Genomic DNA, 23,505 nt, shown 5'->3' with positions numbered 1-23,505 from the left:
ATGCTCTTAGGCAAAATGAGTTAATTTCTTCGATCAGTTCATGCAGTTGAATGATGTAGTGCTTTTGGTCAGGGTCACTTTGTGCATGAAGTGATACCATTCTTGCAATGAAAAGGCAGCAAACCTTTTTTTGCAGGGCTCTTTCTGCTTAAGCATGATGCAGAGCAACAGGCAAAGGAAGTTTAGGCTGTTTTGTTGGAATACATCAAACAGTATGCAAGGCATCAGTTTGCCTCCTGATAACCATTAAAAGGACTTCAGTTTTGGTCTGTAGTTTTGTCTTTTTTTTGCTATTGCAAATCCTTTGCTGTCTATTTAGTATAAATGAGCTGTCACCATTTTTTATCATGTTTTCTAAATGGCTTGGAGCAAATTGAGACAAATGTGATAATGGCACTGCTGTTCTGCTGTAGCTGTACTACAGCTCTTCATAATGCTGCAATCCATGTAGCTTTTCCACTGGTAGCACAGTGAAAGACATTTGACTACATAGATGCGCTCCAGGGAAGTTGATCCCTTTACCTCTTGGTATCGTTAAACAAATGGAAGTCTAGCTTGATTTTTAAATAGCAGATAAACAGTAGAGGCAGTAATTGTGACTTTTTGTTTCCTTGCTGATGCTTGCCTTTCCTGCAGTGTTGCTGAGCACGTCAGTTGAAACAGATTTTTCATACAATTTGAACTGTCTTCATTCTGCCAATTTCTTTCATTCCAGCATTTCTGATGGTTCATTAGATAATCATCAGGAAAATAAAGATTTATTCCAGGGGGGGAGGCAGAATCTGTTTTTCATAGAAGTAGTATCAGTAGTTTCTGTGGGGCAGGGGGGGGAAATATTATCAGGTACTTTATTTTATAACATTTTTTAGCATTGCATATGAATGCAAGGAGTCTTGTTCTGCATAACTAAATGGGAATGAGATGAGTCTTTTCCTTTTTTTTTTTTTTTCTTCTTTAAATAAAAAACCTAAACTTGTTCCATATAACTGGTAACGTTAAGGAAAATGCTGTTGGGGCTATTCCCTTAAGGCCTGAAGTTCAAAAAAGTATCTAAAGTTTTTTGTATGTGCTATTTTCTTGTAGAATGTTTTGCTGTGCCTAAATAACATGTAACAACAACAAAAAAATAATTATTTGCGTTTGTCATTTAGATGGATTTGTCTAGTATTTTAGGATGATACATTTCTTATGGTTTGATTATTGCCAGTTTTCTCCCTGCACGTTGAGACAGATCATGTCACTGAGTATGTTTTCATTCTCATAATATTTGCAGGCAAGAATTACTGTAATTGTTGATCAGCAGGTTGTTTCCTGTTGTGATCAAGTAAAGAATAGCTGTTACTCATGCAGCCTGTTTAAGGACCAATGTGGGTGTGTACCTTAAAGAGACCATTCTAAAATTAGGGAAAATTTGCATTAAAAAATTAATCAAATTAAATATCTTCCTTTTGGCACCTGTGCTCAAGAGCCACAGCAGTTAGTCAATGTCTTGTAGCTCTAATACCTTTTACTATTCAGTGCTGACTTGCAAAACCTTTAATACAATATTCCTTTGGAGTTAAAATATTGGGTACCAGCCAAATTCTAGGATAGTGTTACAACTTAATAAAAATTCATTTTGGGCTCTTAAATCTGATATGTACTCAAAACATTTTTATCAAGTAACAGTGATATATGCTTATTTTCTAACAAGTCTATTTTCAATGTAAAATGGGTTTGAAGAGTTTTCTGCAAGGTTAATACATTTCCTAATTATTCAATCTTGTCATTCTTTCACAGAAGTACCCTGCAGTATTATTTTGGAAGGTTTTCAGGCTTGAACCTCTTGATGAATTTGTCTGTGTGAAAGTTTTTCACTCATATGTGTCTTTTTAACAGCTGTCATGGAGGAGTTGGTAGAGGATGACATCTGTATTTTGAACCATGAAAAAGCAGACGGTGCTCATAAGAGAGATGGGGAGATTCCTGTTCCCTCTTACAGTGGAGATGAGTCTGTTGCCTCACATTTTGCACTTGTGACTGCATATGAAGATATCAAGAAACGGCTAAAGGAGACAGAGAAGGAGAACTCCTTCCTAAAGAAAAGAGTGAGAATTCTAGAAGAAAAGGTAAGAAAAGGGTCAGTTTACCATCTTCTAGTAGCAGCTACTGTTTGGATGGCAGAGCAGATGGTTAGGTATTTAAAATATGTACATAAAATAATTTCCCAGTTAAAAGGTTTTGGTTTTATTTGTTTACAGCATGTATGTGATGCAATGCAGCAGTGCCCTGCAAAGATGCTGGCTTTGATTCAGAAAGCGGTATTGGATCATTACTGGTTTTAATCTGCCTCTTTATGGTGTTTATTATCTTGGGCACATGTAACTTAATATTGTTGAATAGTGAGGTGCCAAGTCTATAAATTATCAGAATCTGGTGATTGTCTATCTAAAGAATCTCTTGGGCTCAGCGCATCGAAATGATAAGGAAGAATTGGTTGTTAAGAATATCTGGATACGTCTAGGTAATACAGTCTCAACAAGAAATACAAAGTTGCAGTGCTTAACATTGAGGTGTTGCCTGGATGTTTTTTTGGTGCAGTAATTCTGTAATGGAAAGGAATATAAGAATTTGTTTTATATGCAGTTTCTCATGGCCTTAGTCCAGTGAAGTTCATTAGAGCTAAAAATTGACCATGACACAGGCTTTTCTACCCCATTAAGGAATACTATTGTTAAAAGTATATCCGTCATTCAATAGTGACTGACTTCATACCACAGAATGTCTTGACTTTGATAGATTGCTTTCTTATTAATGCAAGATGGAAAGCTAGATCCTAGAGTTAGAGCTGAGAAATTCATTAGGACTTTGTCCTGAGTACCTGCTAGTGATTCTTTACAATGAGCTTTACTTACAAAGTTCTGGAAGTATGTGTTATTTTGTAGTGTTGGAATGAAGAGCTTGAGTCATACTGGGTACAGTTTTGAAACACTTCAGGAATTCTTGGTGACTAGTTTAACAGGATTTGCTTTCTGTCAAAAGGTGAACTTTCACAGCACTTTCTTTATATAAGGTCCTGTGGAGGTGAGGGGAATAGGAGTAGAGCTCTAGACTGAATATTCTCTGAACCATGCTGAGTGTAACATCTTTTATGTGGTTATTTGAAATTACAGTAAACAGGACTTGACATTGACAATCCCTTTTAGTCTTGTGTCTTTTGGTTTGGCCTGGTTCAGCTTAATTGTCTTGAACATGGTACTTAGTTTCCCATAAAGAAAACTTCTCGTTTAGAATGTTAATACTGTAAAAATGTTTATGTGAGAGAGGGGCATTGAGAAGGCCTGGAGTGTTAAAGTAACAGAACTGACTTTCAGTCTTTGTTAATGGCTAGTATACCTGTATGGCAAAAAATACATGTGGAGTTACCCCTTTGAGTTTTAAATTTTGAAGTGTATGGAAACTTCCAGGAAGTGTGTTAAGGCTTATGTTCTGTCTGAATGGCTTTTTTGGGGGGATGAAAATGTAAAGGACAAGGCTTAAAATGAGTAGCACATTAACTTTGAGGGTCCATACAGAAAACAAAGGGCAGAAACTTCCGTTTTATGGCTTGCTTTCCCAGGCTTTCTCTTGAGCAAACACCTAAAAGTGGAGATATCTAACATAAATACATTATATTTTATTTTTGTTTTGTAGGGTTTTTGTGTGGCTCTTGATTTTTAATAAAATACATAAATCTGTCACAAATATCTATGTTAGGTACACTGAATGTATTAAAATGCCCCAGTATTATAAAGCAAGTGTGCAGGATAAGCAGAATGAAAAGGATAATGCAATACTTAGTCAAAACTAGAACTTTCTATATGAACAGATGTAATTTTATGTAAGACTTCTCTTCTTGCTGTCTTAATAAAAATACTGAATATATTTTAACTCTACCTCTTTCCTTCTGACAATCTATTTGGCAGTTCCTATTTCCCCTTGCCTGTCTTTTGCCTTAGTGGACTATGAGGTAGTGGTGACCTGGAAGTTAACAGTTACATGTAAAGTAATTTTGCTTTGGCTTTTTTCACATAAGTACACACACACACACAAAATAATCTTTGTTTAAATTATATGTCATTTTAAAAGTATGTTCAGTTTCCTCTGAATTTTCTGTATGTTTCATCTTTATATGCTTAAATCTGTTTCCAAAAAGCAGTTTTTACATCTTTAGAGACTGGAAAAAATAAGATTAAGGGATTGTCAGCGTGAGTAATCATGATGTGTGGATGGTTTTTAAATACTCATAGCAGTAAGCTGGCAGCATTAAGTATGGCTAGAGTCTGCAGAATTTGTAGACTGCTTTAGTTGCACTTCTGTTAGAAAACTTTGGTCTGTATCAATGTATTTAATTAATGTAATTTTTTAATTTAACATTGCAGGCTGTACTGTTGGACTTTTTTCATTTTGCAGTTTTTAACGTAACATACAAATCTTCTTATTTCTTATGTCTGTTCAACTTTTAGCTGCTTGGCTCCCGGCTGGAAGAGGAATGCAGCTCAGTTGGACGTGAACAAGTAAATAAGGCATACCAAGCCTATCGAGAGGCCTGCATTGACCGAGATAGTCTGAAAAGCAAACTGGATAGAATAGTATGCCTTTTTAACTAATGACTTAAATGCATGTTAGATAAAAACTGCCTAGTTAGTAAATGTTCACTGGATAATGAATTTTATTTGCTGACAATCTGTGGTGTTTGTTTTATCACTCCTTTAGGGTTTTAAAGTACATGATGATACTTCATGTAGGAATAGCAACTTTAAAAATCTCACTTTTATTACTGTGCTAGGCCAATGCTAAAAAAAATCAAAGTGATATTTTTCTTGTTTTGTTATTAAAAAAAAGTTGAGTTGTCAGACATGATAGAAAAAAGCTTCACAAACGGTGGTTTGTTTATTTTTTTCACCTTGAAAATAGATGAAAGAAAATGCAGAGTCCATTAAGAATTTGAATGAACAGTTGCAGTCTAAAGAAGTAGAGCTGTTACAACTAAGAACTGAAGTGGAAACTCAACAAGGTATGCATTTGGTTACTTCATCTAAATCTATGCTGACTAGTTTTAGTGGTTATATTATGATCTCAGGGAATGAAGAGGTTTAGCCCTATATAGTGGCTAGGTAAGAGAGGAGTATACTGCAGTGAGCTTGAGTATGTGTTAATTCTTTTAAATGGAGGCATGCATGTTAGATTATTATAGGCAGAGAGCTCCATGGTAAATATCTGAGCCTCTTGTGTTCTTCCACTGTAGATTATTTAATCATTTGAGAAATGTGTACAACCTGACAGTTGAATAGGCTGGTGGTCATGGCTCTGGACTCCACCACTTTTTCCTCACAGTAGGGTGGGGGCATAGATGCTCAAGTATCAATCACTATCCAGTCCATACGTTTTCCTCTGGTACCTACAGATGATGCGTGCAGTGCTTTGTCTCACTGTTGGGATAGGACAGGTACAAGAGGATGTACAATAGTTGCAGTCAACAATATTTACTTAAAGGAGCTGGGAGATGAGGAAGGATAGAAAGACACTGGTTGTAGACAGCACACTGGAAGGTGGAAGAAGAAACAGTGTCTCCTGGCAATTCCAAAAGCCCAAATTCAGCTTCTGTTAACTACTGTTGTAGAGTGCTGTAGAGATGATAAGTATGTAAAATAAAACACAACAGAAGAAAAAAAAATATCTAGTACTGTTATAAGAAAAGATAAAAAGATACTAGCATCTATTTAGAGACATGGACTGGACTTCCTGTTCTGTACAAGCGCAGTCATTTGAAGAGTGTTTGTTAAGTACTGATGTGCTTGAATAGAATTACTTTCCAAGAGGACCTCAGGCATGTAATACACTACTTCAGTCACACAGGTTTTTAAGCCTAGATGAACAAACCACATGTAGTAGTAGTATTGTTGAGGACATCATGGTTCAAGGAGGTAAGAAGTCCAGAGTTTATAAAGAGAGCTCTGAAAATGAGATTTCAAACCTTATTTACTACTCAATTTTACCCATAAGCGAGCTCTGAATACCTTGTTTAGGAAAAATCAGTGTAGCTTAAGCTTGTTTAAATTGTTAAGTCTAGAAGTGAGTGTACAATGCAGTTGAAGACTCAGGGGTTTTATTTCTGCCATGTTCTCTCTTTTCTTGCTGTCTAACTAGTGTCCTACTACTGATTTGATACTAGGTTCATCGTAGGTTGCTTCTTACTAGAGACTGCCAATTTGTTCTGTCTAGTAAGAGGATTTCCATAACTTTTAGACTTTACCCTTTTGTTTTTGATTGTATCTTTTGTAGTTCTGTTTGGAACTTCTTAATACTAAACTTGGGAAAAACTTATGGTAAATTATGTAATGATATAAATCTGAGACGGAAAAAAATCATGTTTGCAAAGCATGTAAAAAAAAAAGTATGCAAGTTGGTGTGTATATCATGCATGTTTGCCATTAACAGATTATTGTATTACCAGTGCTGTTACTTATTTTTTTTAATTTAAAATCTCTACTGCACTGTTGGAAAACAGGACTCTATACTTTGAACTCAGAAAATATACTACTTCTCTGCCTACAGCTTGACCTGTATTAGTATTTCTATGTTGTCATAGACTGCAGTTTCTTCAGAATGTACAGGGTAGATTTTTGTAGGACATGAGCTGGTTAATGTGCAGCCTCACATTTTGAGTTACATTTCTTGAACTGAGACTGAAATCCGATTGTCTTGCTTGTGTTTTTACAGTGATAAAAAATATGAATTGTACTCAGTCCAGCTGGGAAATAGAGAAGCTCAACAGTGACCTGAAAGTGCATAGTCTGGAACAGGATATAGAAAGCCTCAAGCAAGAGTGCAACAGTCTCAGAAAGGAGTTGCAAAAAGCCAAGCAGAAGGTATCTTTATTTTTAAGGATGTTTTGTATTAATAGATCTGACTGATTTATAGCATTATTTTAAAACCCTTGTTCAAGCAAAATGCAGAGTAAACAAAGAGATATAAAGTATGTAATTGAGTGGAATATTAACATCCCAGTGAAATTAACCTTAAGTATTCTCATAGATTAGCTTGTGTCTTGGAAATAGTACCCTTACATAGGTGAAATTTTCCAGCCATTGCTCCTGAACAGAAAATAAAGCTTTACATTTTCTTCTTACTAGGTGATCAGACTGTTGTGTTCTATGCAGGTAGTTGTCCTGAGCTAGACTTCTTAGAAAGTTTGGGTTGTTGGTTTTTTGGTTTTGGTTTTTTTTTTTTAGAAAACAAAATTTTGTTGTTGTTTTTTTTCTTTTAAAACAATATAATGCTTATGTTAAAAGATACCATAAACTGTGTTTAAGGAGCTCTAGCCCTTTCCTTTAGGGTAGTTTTAGCTTGTCAGGAAGGTGGATTTTTGGTTTGTGGAATCTTGCTATACCCCCTTTAATCTGAGGCAAGAGTCTGTTTTGAGGGACTCATGTAATGTAGATGTGGATAGGATCTCAAGAATAATATTAAGATAGTTTAACAGAAATAAAATGCATTAAGGTTAAAAAAAAATGCCTAGTTTATGCTTACTGCTCTACAGGATAAAAGGTACAGAGTCTGTAGGACTCTTCGGTAACATTGAAGTTACACAATAAATTTAAACTATTTAAATGTGATTATTTTAAGAAGCAGACTAGTGTAGGTTTCTTATGATCATTAATAATTATGACTATGTAATCTTGAGTCACACAATATTTGACTGAGCCAATATTTAGGGTATGTAAGACTTGCAGATAGAATCCTTGCATGGTCATCATCTTGCCTTCATACAAGATTTTATAAAATTTGGAAATGTTTCCTTGGCTCTTTTTCTTATGGGCATATTTGCATTACTACAGAAATGTGCTTCAAAAGCACATCTCCTGAATCACCACTGTCTACAGTGCCTTGCATTACAGAGCAGTCAGGAGTATTGGAACTGGATTCCTTCTGGATGAAACTAAGAATATGCACCCCAACCTCTCCTGGGCCTTTAGGGACCAGACTAGAGCTAGCCTGCAGTTGAGTCCTTCTCCTCTGCTGCCTTCAAAGCATATATAGTTGGGGTGTTGGGTTCTCAGCACCGAATGTGTCTCTACAGATGTGCTGCTGTCATGCCATGCTCCTCGTTTTCAGAGGGACAGGCAGACATGTATTGATTGTCTTGTCTCAGGTTTAGCCTGTGTTTTCTCCACTAGGTGGGGATGAAGAGCATTATCTGAGAGGAGGGTGAGGTGTTTACTTCTCTTACTGTTGTTGGTTTCACTTCTATCTAGAATTCTTATAGGTACTTTAATACCTTGTAACTTCTGAAGAATTACTGTAACTGATATGCAATTCAGGTGACTTCAGGTAGCTCTGTAGAATAGAGTAGCAGCTATATACATAATTGAAGGTTGCAGATTGGATTGTGAGAAGGAATGTTGCTAGAAAGAACAGAATAAATAGCAGTTATAGAGAATACTAGTCGTGGCACTTTAAATAATGCTTATACCAGCAGCTTTTTATGCAAAAACAAATACAAGGAACAGCTTCTTTTTATATATATATATATATATATATATATATATATATATATATAAAATAAAAAATTTCTTCTTTATTCTGGTTATTGCTTCATATGGGAAATTAAAAGGTACAAGGTTCCAAACATGGGGTAATACAGTGCAACTGCTTAGGTGTTTTTTAACTATGAAATTGAATCTGATGGTGTGGTGGTGGGAGGGCCTTCAGGAGAGAGAAAAATTGTCAGGTGGAATACAGGGAAATGTGATCAACGCACAATGACAAGTCAGCATTGTTTCAAACCCAGCTGGTATCTTCATTAATACTGTTTTAAACTATATTAGCTAGAATTTTCAGACATTTAATACCTTTGGCAAGTATGCTTTCTATTTTTTTTCTATTTTTAGATTTTATTATTTGAGTTTTGCATTGCGGTTAATACAGTGCATACATTACATTTCAAGTAACTAGTCAATATATATAGGCCATCATGAAGCCACAGTAACTGATATTAAATTCATAACAGCTTTGGGTAGAGGAAACAGTATTAGGAAGGGAACATAAAGGGAAGAGAGATGAATGGGAACTCATCACAGGTAATGGTCTAGTAGATACATGGCTAAGGAAGTAAGCCCAATGTTTGATTTGATAAACAGTCCTGTGAACTTCAGTGAGGCTGCTTGTATTCACAATTTAAAGCAATCTTGCAGACTCAAGGAATAAATTATGTTGTATCATAAAAAATAACTTTGAGAAGTAAATATATACTGAAATAGTTTAATTTCAAGGTCTTTATATACTGGGGCAGGAAAAGAACAAGAGAAGGCTCATTACTTTTTTAAAATGGAAGTAAAAAGCCCTTCTCAATGTTTACTTTAAAAAGAATAATGAATTCTAAGAGCTCAGGTATGTAAAAAAAAAAAATTATGGTGGTTGAGCAATATTTTCATAAAAGTAGGTAATTAAGCATCTTAAAGTGGAAATTCTTAGTAGAAGCCTTAATGTCCATGGTGAAAACCACTGCTGCCAACACAAATGAAGACTACTTTACCTGTGGATTTTAATATTAGTGAACTTGTAGTTTCACTGCAGTATTTTCAGATAGAAGATGTGAAATAATATCATTGCTTCTCTATCTTTTCCTGACTCTGTTATGCAGGACCAGGCTCAAGAAGAAAGTCAATCAAATGGAGACCACCTTCACAGAAGAGACATCCAGAGGTATGAAAATCTTCCATGGTTTATTTTTAGTTTACTGAGAGAGAGTTATTTGAACAAGTAAATATTCTTGCAGCCTGTTCAAATCTGTTATTTCAAATTACATTATCTAATTTCAAGTCCAGGTATACTGATTTAGCAATACCATTTTAGTAGTTCAGGATGATGATGATGATAGGAAAACCTTTCCATCTTAATATAATTGTACAGAAAATGAAGTTAAATTAACTTGGATTTAAAAATCAGCTTTTTAATAATTATTTGACTTGAGGAGGTGGTAGAAAAATTTCCAATTCTTATCCCAGCTATAGAATATTATATATGTATATTCTGTGTATGAGGATGTTTTTTTCTTTGCATAGGTGATGGCTTTACATCTCTTGTATAGTGTTGAAAGACACATTCTTACTTAGTGCAGTGCAATAATATTTCTACTAGAAGACATTTTAAAGGATTTTTTTTTTTATATTGAGGAACCATTGTGTGACCTATTCAAAAACAAATACCAGTGATCCAGAAAAAGGCTTACATATCAGAAAGCATTTGTTCTCATTTTACAGTATTTAAAGCACAGTTGTGCTTACAATAGAAGCTCCTATATTATCCTGTCTTGCTCCTGTGTGCTGTATTAGAAAGTATATATATCCTTGAATTTTTTATGCAAAAGAACAATTAATGAATGCATGAAAGTTCCCAAATGTTCTGTCTTGCACAAATGAAATACTGCCTCTCTTACCCAGTTATGCCTCTTTGTGCACTAACACCATTTTCCACAAGAGGGAAGAGTTGTCCTTCATAATGACAGGTTGTTTAGCCTCATACCTTGTTGCTTACTTGGCTGTCGAAGAGATGGGAAAGGAAGTCAGTCACTGAAAGAAAAGAGCACAGATATTTCCTTTCACATGTTCTCTGGCATAATGATGATAATATTATACATATTATACACAAATTACACTTTCACCTTTCACCTTGACTGGATGGCTAACTCGCTAACACTTTTTCGTGTGGTTCCTGCTGGAGCTTCATAGTCAAGTCTTACACGCCTGAAAAAAAGGTGTTATCACAAGGTAAAGCAGTTATCTCTCTGATCATCTGGAACAGATGTATAACGCAAAGCAACCATCTGATTTAGCGTATGCACTGACTGCATAGTGTTTATTGTAATGTGACGTAAATAACAAATATGTAATATGTACTGAATACGTAAGCCTATCCAAAACTCAGTGGGAAAACATTTGAAAAGCCTCCCACATTAAACATTTGTTTTAGCAAGCAATCCTGCTCCTTATGGGAAATAGAGGCATTTGAGCTAGTTAACTTATTTGTCAGCAGCCTGCAAGTCTGACTTGAACTTCCTGGTTTGTGAATCTGCTTTGTTGTAGATGTAGATAGACTCTCATATTCCAGGTTTATATTACATGTTAGAAGGCAGTACAGGGTAGGCTTCTGAGCATGCAGAATTCTTGGTTTTCAGTTGAAAATTTCCTGAAAACTAGGCTTTGCATTGGGATTTTAGATCAGTATCCACAAAAACAGTTACAATATATTGTGTGTGATTTAAGTGAAATTCTGGTACCTCTATCCCGTTGCAAGATGCTTTTAAAAGTGCCAATTGCACATTACAAAATTTATCTAAGTATTTTCCTTCTAGTTGGTGGCAGACACTGAGCTGGTCTTAGGTTTAGCACTTTATATATAAACATAATTAAATATTGGACTGTTCTGTTTCAATGTAACTGAAGTTAACAAACCTAATTTTTGAGACCAAAACACATGAATAAATGAAGAGTCATTCCCATATCAATCTTAAAGTTGTCATGTCTTTAAAAGCTCAAAGAGCCAAAAGGAATCTTCAGTAAAAAGGTTTAGCTGAAGTTCTTGAAATAACCACTTCTGAAAATTTTAGCTTTCTGTCTATCAGAATTGCCGATACCTAATACATTACCTATTGAACTCAGCTGCCTCTGGCTTGTAACAGAGTTTTTGATTCTGAACTTTTGTATTCTGGGGAAATACATAGAACAATACATAGAAGCAAGTTTAATGCCTTTGTTTTAAGGGAACTCTCTTAGAGTTAACTTGCGGAACAGATTAATAGCTGTTTCACAGAATGCTTTTGAACACATTCATGTCTGATAAATGTCATGCAGGAGTGATCCTAAATAGCTGTTTTAGAGGGATGAAAATCTGTATATATACATATTTGAAAATATAGTTGTTTTACAGCTTAGAAGTTCTTAGTCATCTCGGAAATGGTTTGAGGTACTGAACTGTTTTCAAATAAGCATCTTTTAGGTGAACATACTGAGAAGAGAGAAATATTCTGAGAACTCATCCATGTTCTTTTTCCTCAATAAATGTGCTTTAGTAGCATGTTAAGCACTAAAAAAACATGAATTAATTGATTTTGTATTTAAGTTGAAGTAACTGCATCCTTATGTCTTTGAACAGTAATTATTAATCAACATAAATGTGATGTTCAGTGAGCTTTTGCTTAAAATTTTATCAAGAAACATGGTGATGCTGAATTTTATGGATCTTGGTTCTTGATTTATCTCACCAGCTATTAACCTGAAACTTCAGTGTTGGAACAGTGCTGCTGTTGCTAAATACATTTCTCATATTACGCTGTCTTTTCAGACAATTAATTAGGTTGCTATTTTTTACACTGTCTGTTAAGGCAGTGTATTAACATAAATGAGATTACTTGAAACAGCATGTTGTATATTTTAGTTTGGTCTGTGTGGGGGTGCTCCAGTGGGATTTTGGGTATCTGAACTAAATTTATTGTAGCAAGATTAATCCTGTAAAGATCCAAATACTGATTGTGGTTTAATATTTAAAATTATGATCAATTAACATTACTAGGATCATAACATATGATGGTGTGTGTGGTCATTTATCAGGAGTCATTCACAGATAATACTGTACTTGTTTGCAGTCTAGTGTCCATTTAATATATTTTTTTTTTAAAGTGTTCCTTGGAGATTACTAATTTAATGGTAAGATGGTTAGTTTCAAATAATGAAACTGGATGATATGCTTCATATTTCTTTCCATTTGGGGAAATTGAATTCATTACTATTGCCTAGTATGTTAATATGTAATACATTATATATTCTAATGTGCAAGAATTAAATAAAATATACAAGGGTCCATCAGTTGAAGATCATTATTGGCAGTGCTCACTACGTTTTTAATTATGGTTCTCTAGTAAAACTGGCAATGTATATGAAGCAGAAATAGTTTTTTAATAGTTAATGCTTGATAAACATGTTAATAGGCACAACGGTGCTTTAGAGATGGCAATCACTTAACTTTTAATTGTTCTTTGTTTTGAAAGTGTACAACAAGCATACTGGGAACTGAAGAGAGAAATGTCTAATTTGCGCCTAGTGACTGACATACAGGCTGAGGTTCTACGAAAACTGAAAACAAACCCAACAGTGACCAAGAAAGGCAAGTCAGTGTTTGCAGCAACAGACCTTACAAACACAAACCGTTGATTCAAGCCGTACCATTTTAAAAAGAAACTAGCTATCATATCTTATCAGAATCTCATCAATTGAAGTTGATAAGCTAGGCTATATATTATGGTTCCAGCCTACCCATTTTCTGCTTTTGCTTCTGTCTCATACTGGTCAACTTCACACATAAAGGTGTTGCTGATGTGTTTTTTCTTCAGTACTGTATTCCGTTCCCCTTGTGGCTTTTTTCTCAGTCAAGTGTTGCTTATGTGCACAAGGCTGAGGTGTTAAGTTTACTCGTATTTGACCTTTTACCACAACTACTTCATATTGGGGGGGGGAATCTTTTTTGCAGACAGTCTTATTTCCCTACTATAGAATATATAAAGTATTAACGTGGCAACATTTAGAAATCAGACTTTAATAGACTGGAATTACCTTATATTTGCATATTTTTTTATGTTGGCATTCAGAAAAGTTGTCTTTTCTAGCAAAATGCTCTGCAAGATGATATTTTCTGAATGTCAAATACTGAGGCTGCAAAACTGCCTTATTTCTGCTGCTGCTTTGCAAATAATTAAGGGAAACACAATATCCACATAAAATATATATAATTTCTGTGAGCAGTTCATCAGGTGGTTCTTCTGTTTCATACCTATGTTTCTCTCAAACCAAATGCTTTGCAAGAGAGCCTTTGTACTCTGGTGGGGCCTGACTGTTAGTCTGACTGTTTATCACAGTGTTTATGTCCTTTGTTTTCTGCTCACGTCCATTGTGGTATTTACTCTGTTCAGAATACAGAAGATGCAGGTGAAAGATGGTGAACTTGGTTACAATATATTAGTGACAGTCTCTGATGTCCCTATCCAGTGCAAAATCAAGACATTTTGTTTCTAAACAGCTTTGCTTGGCTCAGTGAGATAATGATAGGATTCACCTCCAGGTCAATCACTGCCGCTGTCTGTGGCCAGCAGTAATTAATGATCACTCTCTGGTCCTTGGCTGGTAAACTATCAACACATTTTTGTAGACCTGTTTGTACTGTTACCAGGTGAGTCCACACTCCTATGATACTAAGACACATGTATCAAACAACTTCAGCAGAGAAAGAGTAACTGAATGAGTTTTTATCCTTAAATCTGTCAAGGTTTGATGGGATCATGCAGTGTCTTTTTCTCCTTATTTTTAATGTGGACTTGCCTGTTTTGCCACTACACGAGTACTGATTTTTCTCTTCTCCAACCTGTTGAACAGTCTGATTTTCTGCTGGTTTACATCCACAGCTATAAAAGTTATTATTACCTATAAATATTACCTATAAAAGGCATTACCTATAAAAGGTATTATTATTGGGAAGCAATGGATTTCTACCCTTTGCTCTGTAGGCTTTTTACAGTAATTTTTCAGAATATGTAAGAGTGGAAAGGTTTGACAGAAATGAAAAATATTTTTTTTAATCACTTTTTTTGTTTACCTTGCTTGTCAGCCACACTTATGAATACTTGTATTTATAGAAAAATCATAGAATCTTAGAATGGTTTGGGTTGGAAAGGACCTTAAAGCTGCATGGGCAGGAACACCTGCTGCTAAGCCAGGTTGCTCAAAGCCCCATCCAACCTGGCTTAATCACTTCCAGGGAGGAGGCATCCACATCATTCCTGGGCATCCTGTTCCAGTGTCTCACCACTCTCACACTAAAGAATTTCTCCCTAATGTCTAATCTAAATCTACCCTCTTTCAACTTAAAGCCGTTACCCCTTGTCCTATCACTACATGCCCTTGTAAACAGCCTTTCCCTGGCTTTCCTGTAGGCCCCTTCAGGTACTGGATGGCCTCTATAAGCTCTCCCTGGTGCCTTCTCTTCTCCAGGTGGAACAGCCCCAGCTCTTAACCTGTCTTCATAGGAGAGGTGCTCCAGCCCACTCATCATCTTTGTTGGCCTCCTGTGGAACTTGCTACAACAGCTGCATGTCCTTCCTGTGTTGAGGGTTCCAGAACTGGACACAGTACTCCAGATGGGGTCTCACGAGAGCAGAGCAGGGGGTGAGAATTGCATCCTTTGACCTGGTTATGCTGCTTTTGATGCAGCCAAGGACACAGCTGGCTTGTTTGCAAGTGCACATTGTGGGCTCATACTGAACTTTTCCTTAACCAGCACCTTTAAGTCCTCATTGTGGCTGTGCTCGATCCATTCTCCTCAGCCTGTAACTGTGCATGGGATTGCCCTGACTCATGTGCAAGACCTTGCACTTGGCCTTGGTGAACTTAATGAGGTTTGTACATGTTCACCTCTCCAGCCTGTCAAGCTCCCTCTGAATGGCATCCCTTCCCTTCAGTATGCTGAATGCACACAGTTTGATGTCGTCAGCAAACTTGCTGAGTGTGCACTCGATCCTAATGTCCATGTCACCAACAACTATGTTAAACAACGCTGGACCCAATCCCAACCCTTGAGGAACACCACTTGTCACTGATCTCCAGTTGGACATCAAGCCATTGACCTCAGCTCTTAGAGTGTGACCATCCAGCCAATTATTTATTCACTGAGTGGTCCATTCATCAAGTCCATTTCTTGCCAATTTCGAGACAAGGATGTGACGCGAGACAATGTCAAATGCTTTGCACAAGTCCAGATAGATGACATCAGTTGCTATTCCAGCTTCCAGGAGAATCTGCTCCATGATGTTACCAGGCACAGAGGTGAGACTGACTGGCCTGTAGTTCTCTGGGTCGCCTTTTTCCTTTTTAATAGTGGGAGTCATGTTTCCCCTTTTCCAATCAGTGAGGACTTCACTGGACTGCCGTGATTTCTCAGATACGATGGAAAGCAGCTTGGCATCTTCATCTGCCAGTTCCCTCAGGATGCACGATTGCATCCCATGGATTTGTATGCATCTTCTGGAGCCTTAGGTGGTCTTGAACATGATCTCCTCCTACCATGGCTGGTTCCTCCTTCTTCTAGTCCCTGCTCTTGCCTTCTGTGACTTGGGTGGTGTGGCTTGAGCACTTGCTGGTGAAGACTGAGGCAAAAAAGTCATTGAGAACCTCAGCTTTCTCCTTATCCAGGGTAACCATGTCTCCTGTTTCCTTCTGAAGAGGGCCCATGTTTTTCCTACTCTTCCTTTTCTCACCGAGATACCTATAGAAGCTTTTCTTGCTGCTCTTGATGTCCCTGGCCAGATTTAATTCTTTCAGGGTGTTAACTTTCCTATCCTGATCCCTGGCTGCTCAGATAATTTTTCTGTATTTCTCCAAGGATACCTGTCCTTGCTACCACCCTCTTTAGGTTCCTTTTTGTGTTTGCCAGGAGCTCCTTGTTCATACATGCAGGCCTCCTGGTGTTTTTGCCTGACATCCTTTTTGTTGGGATGCATTGCTGCTGAACTTGGAGTTGGTTTCCTTGATGTTGGGTGTACTCTAGACACTGTGATTTCAGGATCTCTGGTTTCTCTTGCCAAATCAGGGATTTAGTACATTCAGTTGGTATGTAGTTACTGAAGTAAAATACAGTCTGAAAACACTGGACTTAATGTACCTGCTATATTGTAGTATGTTTGGAGTATATAAAGAATGCACTAAGTAATGTAATTTTAAAATCTTTTCTGTCTTTCTGCAGCTGCCTCTACTTCACCGGTCCAACGTGTTGATTTGAACATTTCAAAGCCGAATTTGACACCTGGAGTAGTCTACAAAAAACTCTCACAGAACGATCAAGTGTTCTGCAATCCTGTGTCTCCTCCGCTGCCAAGAGTTGGAAAAACCCCATCTGAAAGGGTGACTCTACAAGCATGGACAGATGAGAGACACGTTTCAGTTGATAGCAGAATGTTTCAGGATCACCATTCTTTTGGAAGGAGCTCTCTGGAAGATAATTCCTGGGTATTCCCAAGTCCTCCAAAGCCTAATGAGAATGTGTTTTGGGAAATAAAAAATAAAACAACCTTGTTAAACTGTCCAGCAGATTACCTGGATCAGTGTAATCAAAACTGTCTGCACAAGAGTTAAACAATTTTTAGAATGAACAGAGCAATTTTTAGAATGGTTCTGAATAGGCACCTTAACACTTGAACTTCTAAAGAGGGAAAACAAATTGCTTGAAATATCCTTTTATTCTTTTTTTTTTTATTCTAGCTTTGAAACAGAAAGCTTTGTCTTCCTCTGCTGTAAAACAGGAGCAAGTTCCTTGAAGTTAAAGCTGTGCTGGTATAATGTAAATATAAAGAAATCTGGCATGGGTCCTAGATAGTTGTGTACTGCAAATGGCATATGTTTGCAGAAGATGACACTGAAACGTGAGTTCTTGGAATAAAACAAAATAATCCAGTTCTGTATTTGTTTGCTATTTGTATGTTATCAAGAAAATTCTTGGTATCCTGTGTTAAAACCTGTAACAGTTCTGACCTTATATTTTGACATTTTGTTTTTTTCAGTTAGACAAAATGAAGATTTGGATTCTCTCTCCCTTCTTGCTTTTAATTAAGTTTGTTTCCTCTGATTTAGAAATGCATTTTAATGTCTTTTTTAACCAAGAAAGGTGAGATTTCTTTTTTTTTTTCGTTATTTATATTAGATAGTGGCAAGTGAAAAATCACTGTTTGGCTACCCTGTTTAGATTGCACCATTTTAGGCCTTATTGTGAATTAGAAAGGATCCTAAATAATGTTGCTGAACACTGTGAATCCTGGATGTTCAGCTTGTTTCCCTCAGTTTATGCTGTAGGAAACAGATTTAATTCTGTGCACAGTGGTGCCTGCCACAGAGTCATCCTGCCCACGGTGCAGTTACCTTTATTGTGCCTCCTTTGCACAGCACTGGAACCTTGACTTTGGTTGGTGGTGAAGGCTACTAACTTTTATTAAAGAAACAAAGCCTTAATTTCATCTGACTTAAGTGTTGTAGCATTGTTGACACACATAAGAAGTATTTTTGTGGTATCTTTAATATGCCATTAAGAACTAAAGTTATTTGAATTGCAACTGCCTGCTTTATGAATTTTGGATGTCCTACTAGTATTATTTGTTTTTTCCTTTGAAGGCAAAAAAAATTTTAGACACATACAATTTAAGCTTTTTTTTTTTTTTAACTGTTCTGCTTCATATCTGGCTTAATACATCAGGGTAAGTGAAATGCCTTGACTGCTCCATAGCTTGAAGAAAATGCATTGTATTTTAGATCATGGTATCATGAGCCATGAGCCAGCAATGTGCCCTTGTGGCTAAGAAGGCCAATGGCATCCTGGGGTGTATTAGAAAGGGTGTGGTTAGTAGGTCAAGAGAGGTTCTCCTCCCCCTCTATTCTGCATTGGTGAGGCCGCATCTGGAGTATTGTGTCCAGTTCTGGGCCCCTCAGTTCAAGAAGGACAGGGAACTGCTTGAAAGAGTCCAACGCAGAGCCACAAAGATGATTAAGGGAGTGGAACATCTCCCTTATGAGGAAAGGCTGAGGGAGCTGGGTCTCTTTATTTTGGAGAAAAGGAGACTGAGGGGTGACCTCATCAATGTTTACAAAGACATAAAGGGTGAGTGTCAAGAAGATGGAGTTAAGCTTTTTTCAGTGATGACCAGTGATAGGACAAGGAGTAATGGATACAAATTGGAGCAGAGGAGGTTCAGTGTGAATATCAGGAAAAATTTTTTTACTGTGAGAGTGACAGAGCACTGGAACAGGCTGCCCAGAGAGGTTGTGGAGTCTCCTTCTCTGGAGACATTCAAAACCCACCTGGACGCCTTCCTGTGTGATGTACTCTAGGTGACCCTGCTCTGGTGGGGGGGTTGGACTAGATGATCTTTCGAGGTCCCTTCCAACCCCTATGATTCTATGATTCTATGATCTAACTTGTAATAGGTAGGTGAGGTATCCAACTTAACGGGTCCAGATTAAATTAGTGTAATAAAAAATAATTTCACAGCTGTTTAGTAACAAATTATCTTAAAATTACTTGCAAATACATGGGGAATGTGTAACTGTAGTGTAGCCCTAGTAATGATAGGCTGTAGAAGTGTTACCAAGGTGCTGCTACATGATCTGTGTGGTTCCAGACACCTTCTTCCCTGTGGAGTAAGTACTTGATATGATGCCCATCTTCTCCTTTTTCAGTTTGTCTATCGAAGTTGAAAAAATGCTTTCCAGATACCTTCTACTGTATTAGTGAACAGCATACATAAATAATGTGTGAGTATCCCACTCGCCAGATAGTTTTTATCTATGATCTTGCTCACGTATACTGGCTTGTCTGTGATTAATGGAAATAGTGTCAGATGCTGGAATTTATTCTGACCAATGAACACGGCTGACTCAGGGGAGTACAATCTCTTGGAAAGTAATAGAACAAAACCCATTATGCATAAAACAAATCCACGTCACTGGGCTTTAGCTGATAGAACCAACTACCTGTGTAATAACAAAGCAGCAGAGAACATTTCTCATGTGGCTGCATAAGCTAGAGGGTATCTAGTTTTAATATAGCTTACTTTTGGGGTTTCCTACCTCAGCTTTAGAGAGGGTTTGTTGTTTTTTTTTTAAGTAATGTATTATCCAGCAGACATCAACATGATTAATACTTTTATTTGTGCAATGAAGGAATTCTACTGTGTAAGTTTTAAAATAAATTTATTTTTGTTTGAAATTGGTTTCACTTCTAAATCTTTTCAGTATTTGGCACCAAATTTTTTACTCCGTTTTAGTTTCTTGATTGTGCATAAAGGTCATTCCAAATAGAAACAATTATGGCTGAGCTTCATTCTCCCGTGTTGAGGAAAAAGACCAGACATTCTCTGTAGACTGCTTCTGTGTATTCTGGGAAAAGTATTCTCTTGGCTATTGAAACCTGAAGGACTTTGTTACCTTAAGCTACATACAGTGTGTTCCTATGGTTTGACTAATTGTGTCAAAAAGTTCCAGGTCACCTGTCCTGGGTGACAGGGAAACTTCAAAGTAAGCTTCTGTCTGCAGTGCCTAAGAATTTGTGGGCTTTGCCTTTGATTCTTTATTTATTTTCTGTGCTGCTTTCCATACTGGAGAAGGGGAGCAGTGATGCTTGCTGAGAGGGACTTCAGAAGAACTGCAGATACCTGAAAGAGGAGGGTAGGACCATGGAGAGTTTGTGTCAGCAGCATCTCTAATCCAATCACTGGTTGCTGTGGCCAAACTGTAACATTTGAAAAGGAAGTCCCCAGATTTGAAGTTATTTGGAAGCTAGCTGGCTGGTGAAGCACTCTGTTGGTCTGATGCATACATTCATTTTCACTTAAGATGGAAAAGTCATTTAAATCCCTGCCCCTAGTGGCTTACAGTGTTCTTTCCATTTTTCAGGAGTGAAAGCTTTTCATCACAATGACAGCAAATTAAATGCAGAAGTAGCTGTAATAATGGGGTTCTGCTGTTTTGTGGGCACACATGCATTTGTTACATAAACCCATAACATTGCATAAAGGACCGAAGCCCTCAAATACGTATGTTAAATGAGACAAATAACCTGAATGCAAACTTTGAACATTTTAAAAATGTCACCTGATCAACAGATTTGACAGTTTTTAATTTAAGAGGGCACCAGTCCCATTTAACAGAAACGGCAGACAGCTTCTAGGGCAACAGGAGGTTGCTATTTTGCACATTTAAGTGAGGATATGGTGAGCTGATGAGTATGTATTTGGATGTTTGGAGAACTAGACTTCTCCTAACTCACATGTAAACGTGCAGTATTTGGTTCATTTTACATTTTTTAAAAATCTGACCACTTCAAGTCTTCATGTCAGTTTTGTGGGTTTACAACTGACTAGTTTTCTGTGAACTACTGAAGAAAGCCAACTCCCCAGTTGGCAGTGATGCACTGTCAAACTGTTACAGCTGTAAAAAACCCAAAGCAGTACTAACCATATGATGCAGTGACAGTAAGACAACATCCATTTCAAGTCCACATAAGTATAACATGAACTATCCTGGTGATGTAAAGCAGATTTCATTTTATTTCAAATACTCCTCACAGTAGCCTTTGAGACTGCTACACTCAGACATCTGTATTTTAAAAGATGCTGCATCCTGGTAAAGGAAGACTGAAAAGCACCAGCTCCTGACTGACTCGCCTGCAGGGTCTTCTGATCCTCAGACACACCCTGTGAAGAACAGTGGCTGCAGAGTGGTGTTTCCCTGTTGCTTTGGGTAGTTTGAATACAAAAACGCATGGGATTTGGGGGGGGGTTTCTTTGTATTGCTTTGTTCTTCTAAAGGTCAGGCTTTTGCCCCTTTCTGTAGGAAGAGTGGTGTGCTACTTGCAATTGTGTGACCATAAGACAGTGGCCAAAACTATCTCTTTTTTTGTCAGCATTAAAGGTATACTCTAACTTCAATCAAGTTGCAAATTCCCAAGACTGACAAGCAGTTGAACCATTAAAAGTAATAATAACGAATTATTTTCTGTAATAAATGTGTTGTGATGTGAACTGAGATCGGTGACCAGCATAATTTGTTTCATTCTATTTCCAGATGGAAAAGACAGTGTGATTCAAACATCAAGGCAATACAAGATGCAGTAATTAATGGGAAAGACCAAATATTGATGTTTGATGTAGGGGAGAAGCCTTAAAAGAAGTAACCCAGGTGCTTAACGATACACTGAGCTGATTTTTTTTTTAACTACATGGAGCACTTGTATATCTGTATTTGACCATTTTTGGACCAGCAGAGAACTGAGGCTTGCAGAAGTACTTAAGGAGGAGTATGGCTGTACTAAATATGAGGCAGAATGGGTTTCTGGCTTACAGATTCATCACTGAGTGAGGACTTGGAGACTGTACTGGTAGGTAGTTCCGCTCCTCTTTGAACACTCTGGGCATTACAAACTGCCACTCATCTTTTCTGAGGTTTCATTTTACTCTAGGAAGGCAAATCTTTTCATATTTGTAGGGGGTTTCTCTCAGGAATCTGAAGTGAGCTTTAATACACTGAAAGCGTAATCTCAAGTGTGAAGTGTGGGTGTCCTGGGCACTTGCCAAGTTCCCCCAAGTGCTACAAAAAGGCAAAGATGGGCCCCTTTGCTGCAGAAACTGAGAGGTGCCTTGCTGCACTGTGCGAGGGTGCTAGGTGACAAGTCTTCTGCCTTTTAAGATCTTGTTCCATCAGTGTCAATTGCTAGTGCCACAAACTGGCAGAGCACATGGCTCCCATTACAGGAGGCAGGCATGGGCTACAGGCTGGTTGTATAGCTACAGCAAAAGCAGAGGCAACTTTGTCAAAGGCAGTTGCAACATGCAGAACTGGAAATGCAAACACTTGGTAATGCCTCCTTAATTTTTAAGACGGTCACATGTTAGGAAAATTAAGCAAATGTTAGTTGTGATGAGCTAGTGGCACTGCCACACTTCAGACTGTGGCTGATCTATTTGAGGTTGTCCCTGCCTCTACACTTAAATAATCTTTTTATATTAACAGGCTAACTTGAAAACACTGGAGACACACCTAGACTGATTTCACCAATTGTCTACTCCTACGCAGGATAATGTGTAAGAATCGTGCAGAATTGGTTTTAAAATGAAAAAACAAAACAAACAAACAAAAAACAACAAACATAAAGAAACAACTAAGGACCATTAATTAAGAGTTGCAGTCCCTGGTTTAGATGGACATGGCTGGGTGAAGGACTGCATGTCTGCACCAATGTCAGCTCCCTTCTTAATCACCTATAGCTACTCTCAGTAAGTACAGGCAGCTACATGTTGTGTTTTGTTAGGTTGGGAGGTGAAGATGCTGAGGGAAAAAAGATAGCCAGGCTTCCCAAAGCTATACCCTCTTGTCATTCAAAAGTAACTGACAAAACAGAAATGTTTTTTTACAAATACTCAACATGTAGCTAAAAAGCTTCCAGTTCACTGCTGAAGCCCAAATGAAGGCTTTGTCAATACTATTGATGTTTTCACACTGCTGCCTGTTAACCCAACTTGGAAGAAGTTGCAGTTGAGACAAGAAAAAAAAACCCCAATTTACTACTATGAGTTTGTCACTTCAAAGTACTCATTCTTTCATTTAAATTTTAAGCAGCAGATGTGAATGCAACTAAAATACAGGATACAGCACAAGACATTAAGAAAGTGAAAGGTGTGAAATCAAGGTTTCAAAACTAGGAAACGTCACATTAAGGCCATGGCTGTATTACAGAGGAAGTGGATGCCAGAGCCAAGGGCAAAGCTCAGCTCCAAGTGCCATGGTATACAAAGGAGGAGCTGCAATAACCCAGTTCTTCCTGACACAAGCAGTAGTGTCAGTGAAGAGAAATAAATGGTTGACAGCATAAATCTCTACATGCAATTTCAGGCTTGACAGT

The 23,505-nt window shown here is 37.4% G+C and overlaps 1 protein-coding gene across 5 annotated transcripts in view; it reads left to right on the top strand.

Moving 5' to 3' along the window:
- The window catches only part of AZI2 (5-azacytidine induced 2), a 28,152-nt gene extending 8,337 nt beyond the window's left edge, over positions 1-19,815 (top strand). For 3 of the 5 annotated variants that reach the window (XM_051610079.1, XM_051610078.1, XM_051610080.1), the window contains exons 2-8: positions 1,879-2,108; positions 4,485-4,610; positions 4,936-5,035; positions 6,742-6,890; positions 9,665-9,726; positions 13,067-13,182; positions 16,807-19,815. In XM_051610079.1, the coding sequence (XP_051466039.1) occupies positions 1,884-2,108; positions 4,485-4,610; positions 4,936-5,035; positions 6,742-6,890; positions 9,665-9,726; positions 13,067-13,182; positions 16,807-17,195 (1,167 nt within the window). In that variant the 5' untranslated portion in view covers positions 1,879-1,883 and the 3' untranslated portion in view covers positions 17,196-19,815. The remainder of the gene's footprint in view (positions 1-1,878; positions 2,109-4,484; positions 4,611-4,935; positions 5,036-6,741; positions 6,891-9,664; positions 9,727-13,066; positions 13,183-16,806) is intronic. The other 2 variants (XM_051610081.1, XM_051610082.1) reach the window with 2 other exon arrangements.
- Positions 19,816-23,505: the final 3,690 nt, after the last annotated feature.

This window comes from Apus apus, chromosome 2, assembly GCF_020740795.1.
Source record: "Apus apus isolate bApuApu2 chromosome 2, bApuApu2.pri.cur, whole genome shotgun sequence".
Lineage (NCBI taxonomy): Eukaryota > Metazoa > Chordata > Aves > Apodiformes > Apodidae > Apus > Apus apus.
The sequence above is the reverse complement of the archived record's forward strand: the minus strand, read 5'-3'. Positions and strand labels throughout refer to the sequence as shown.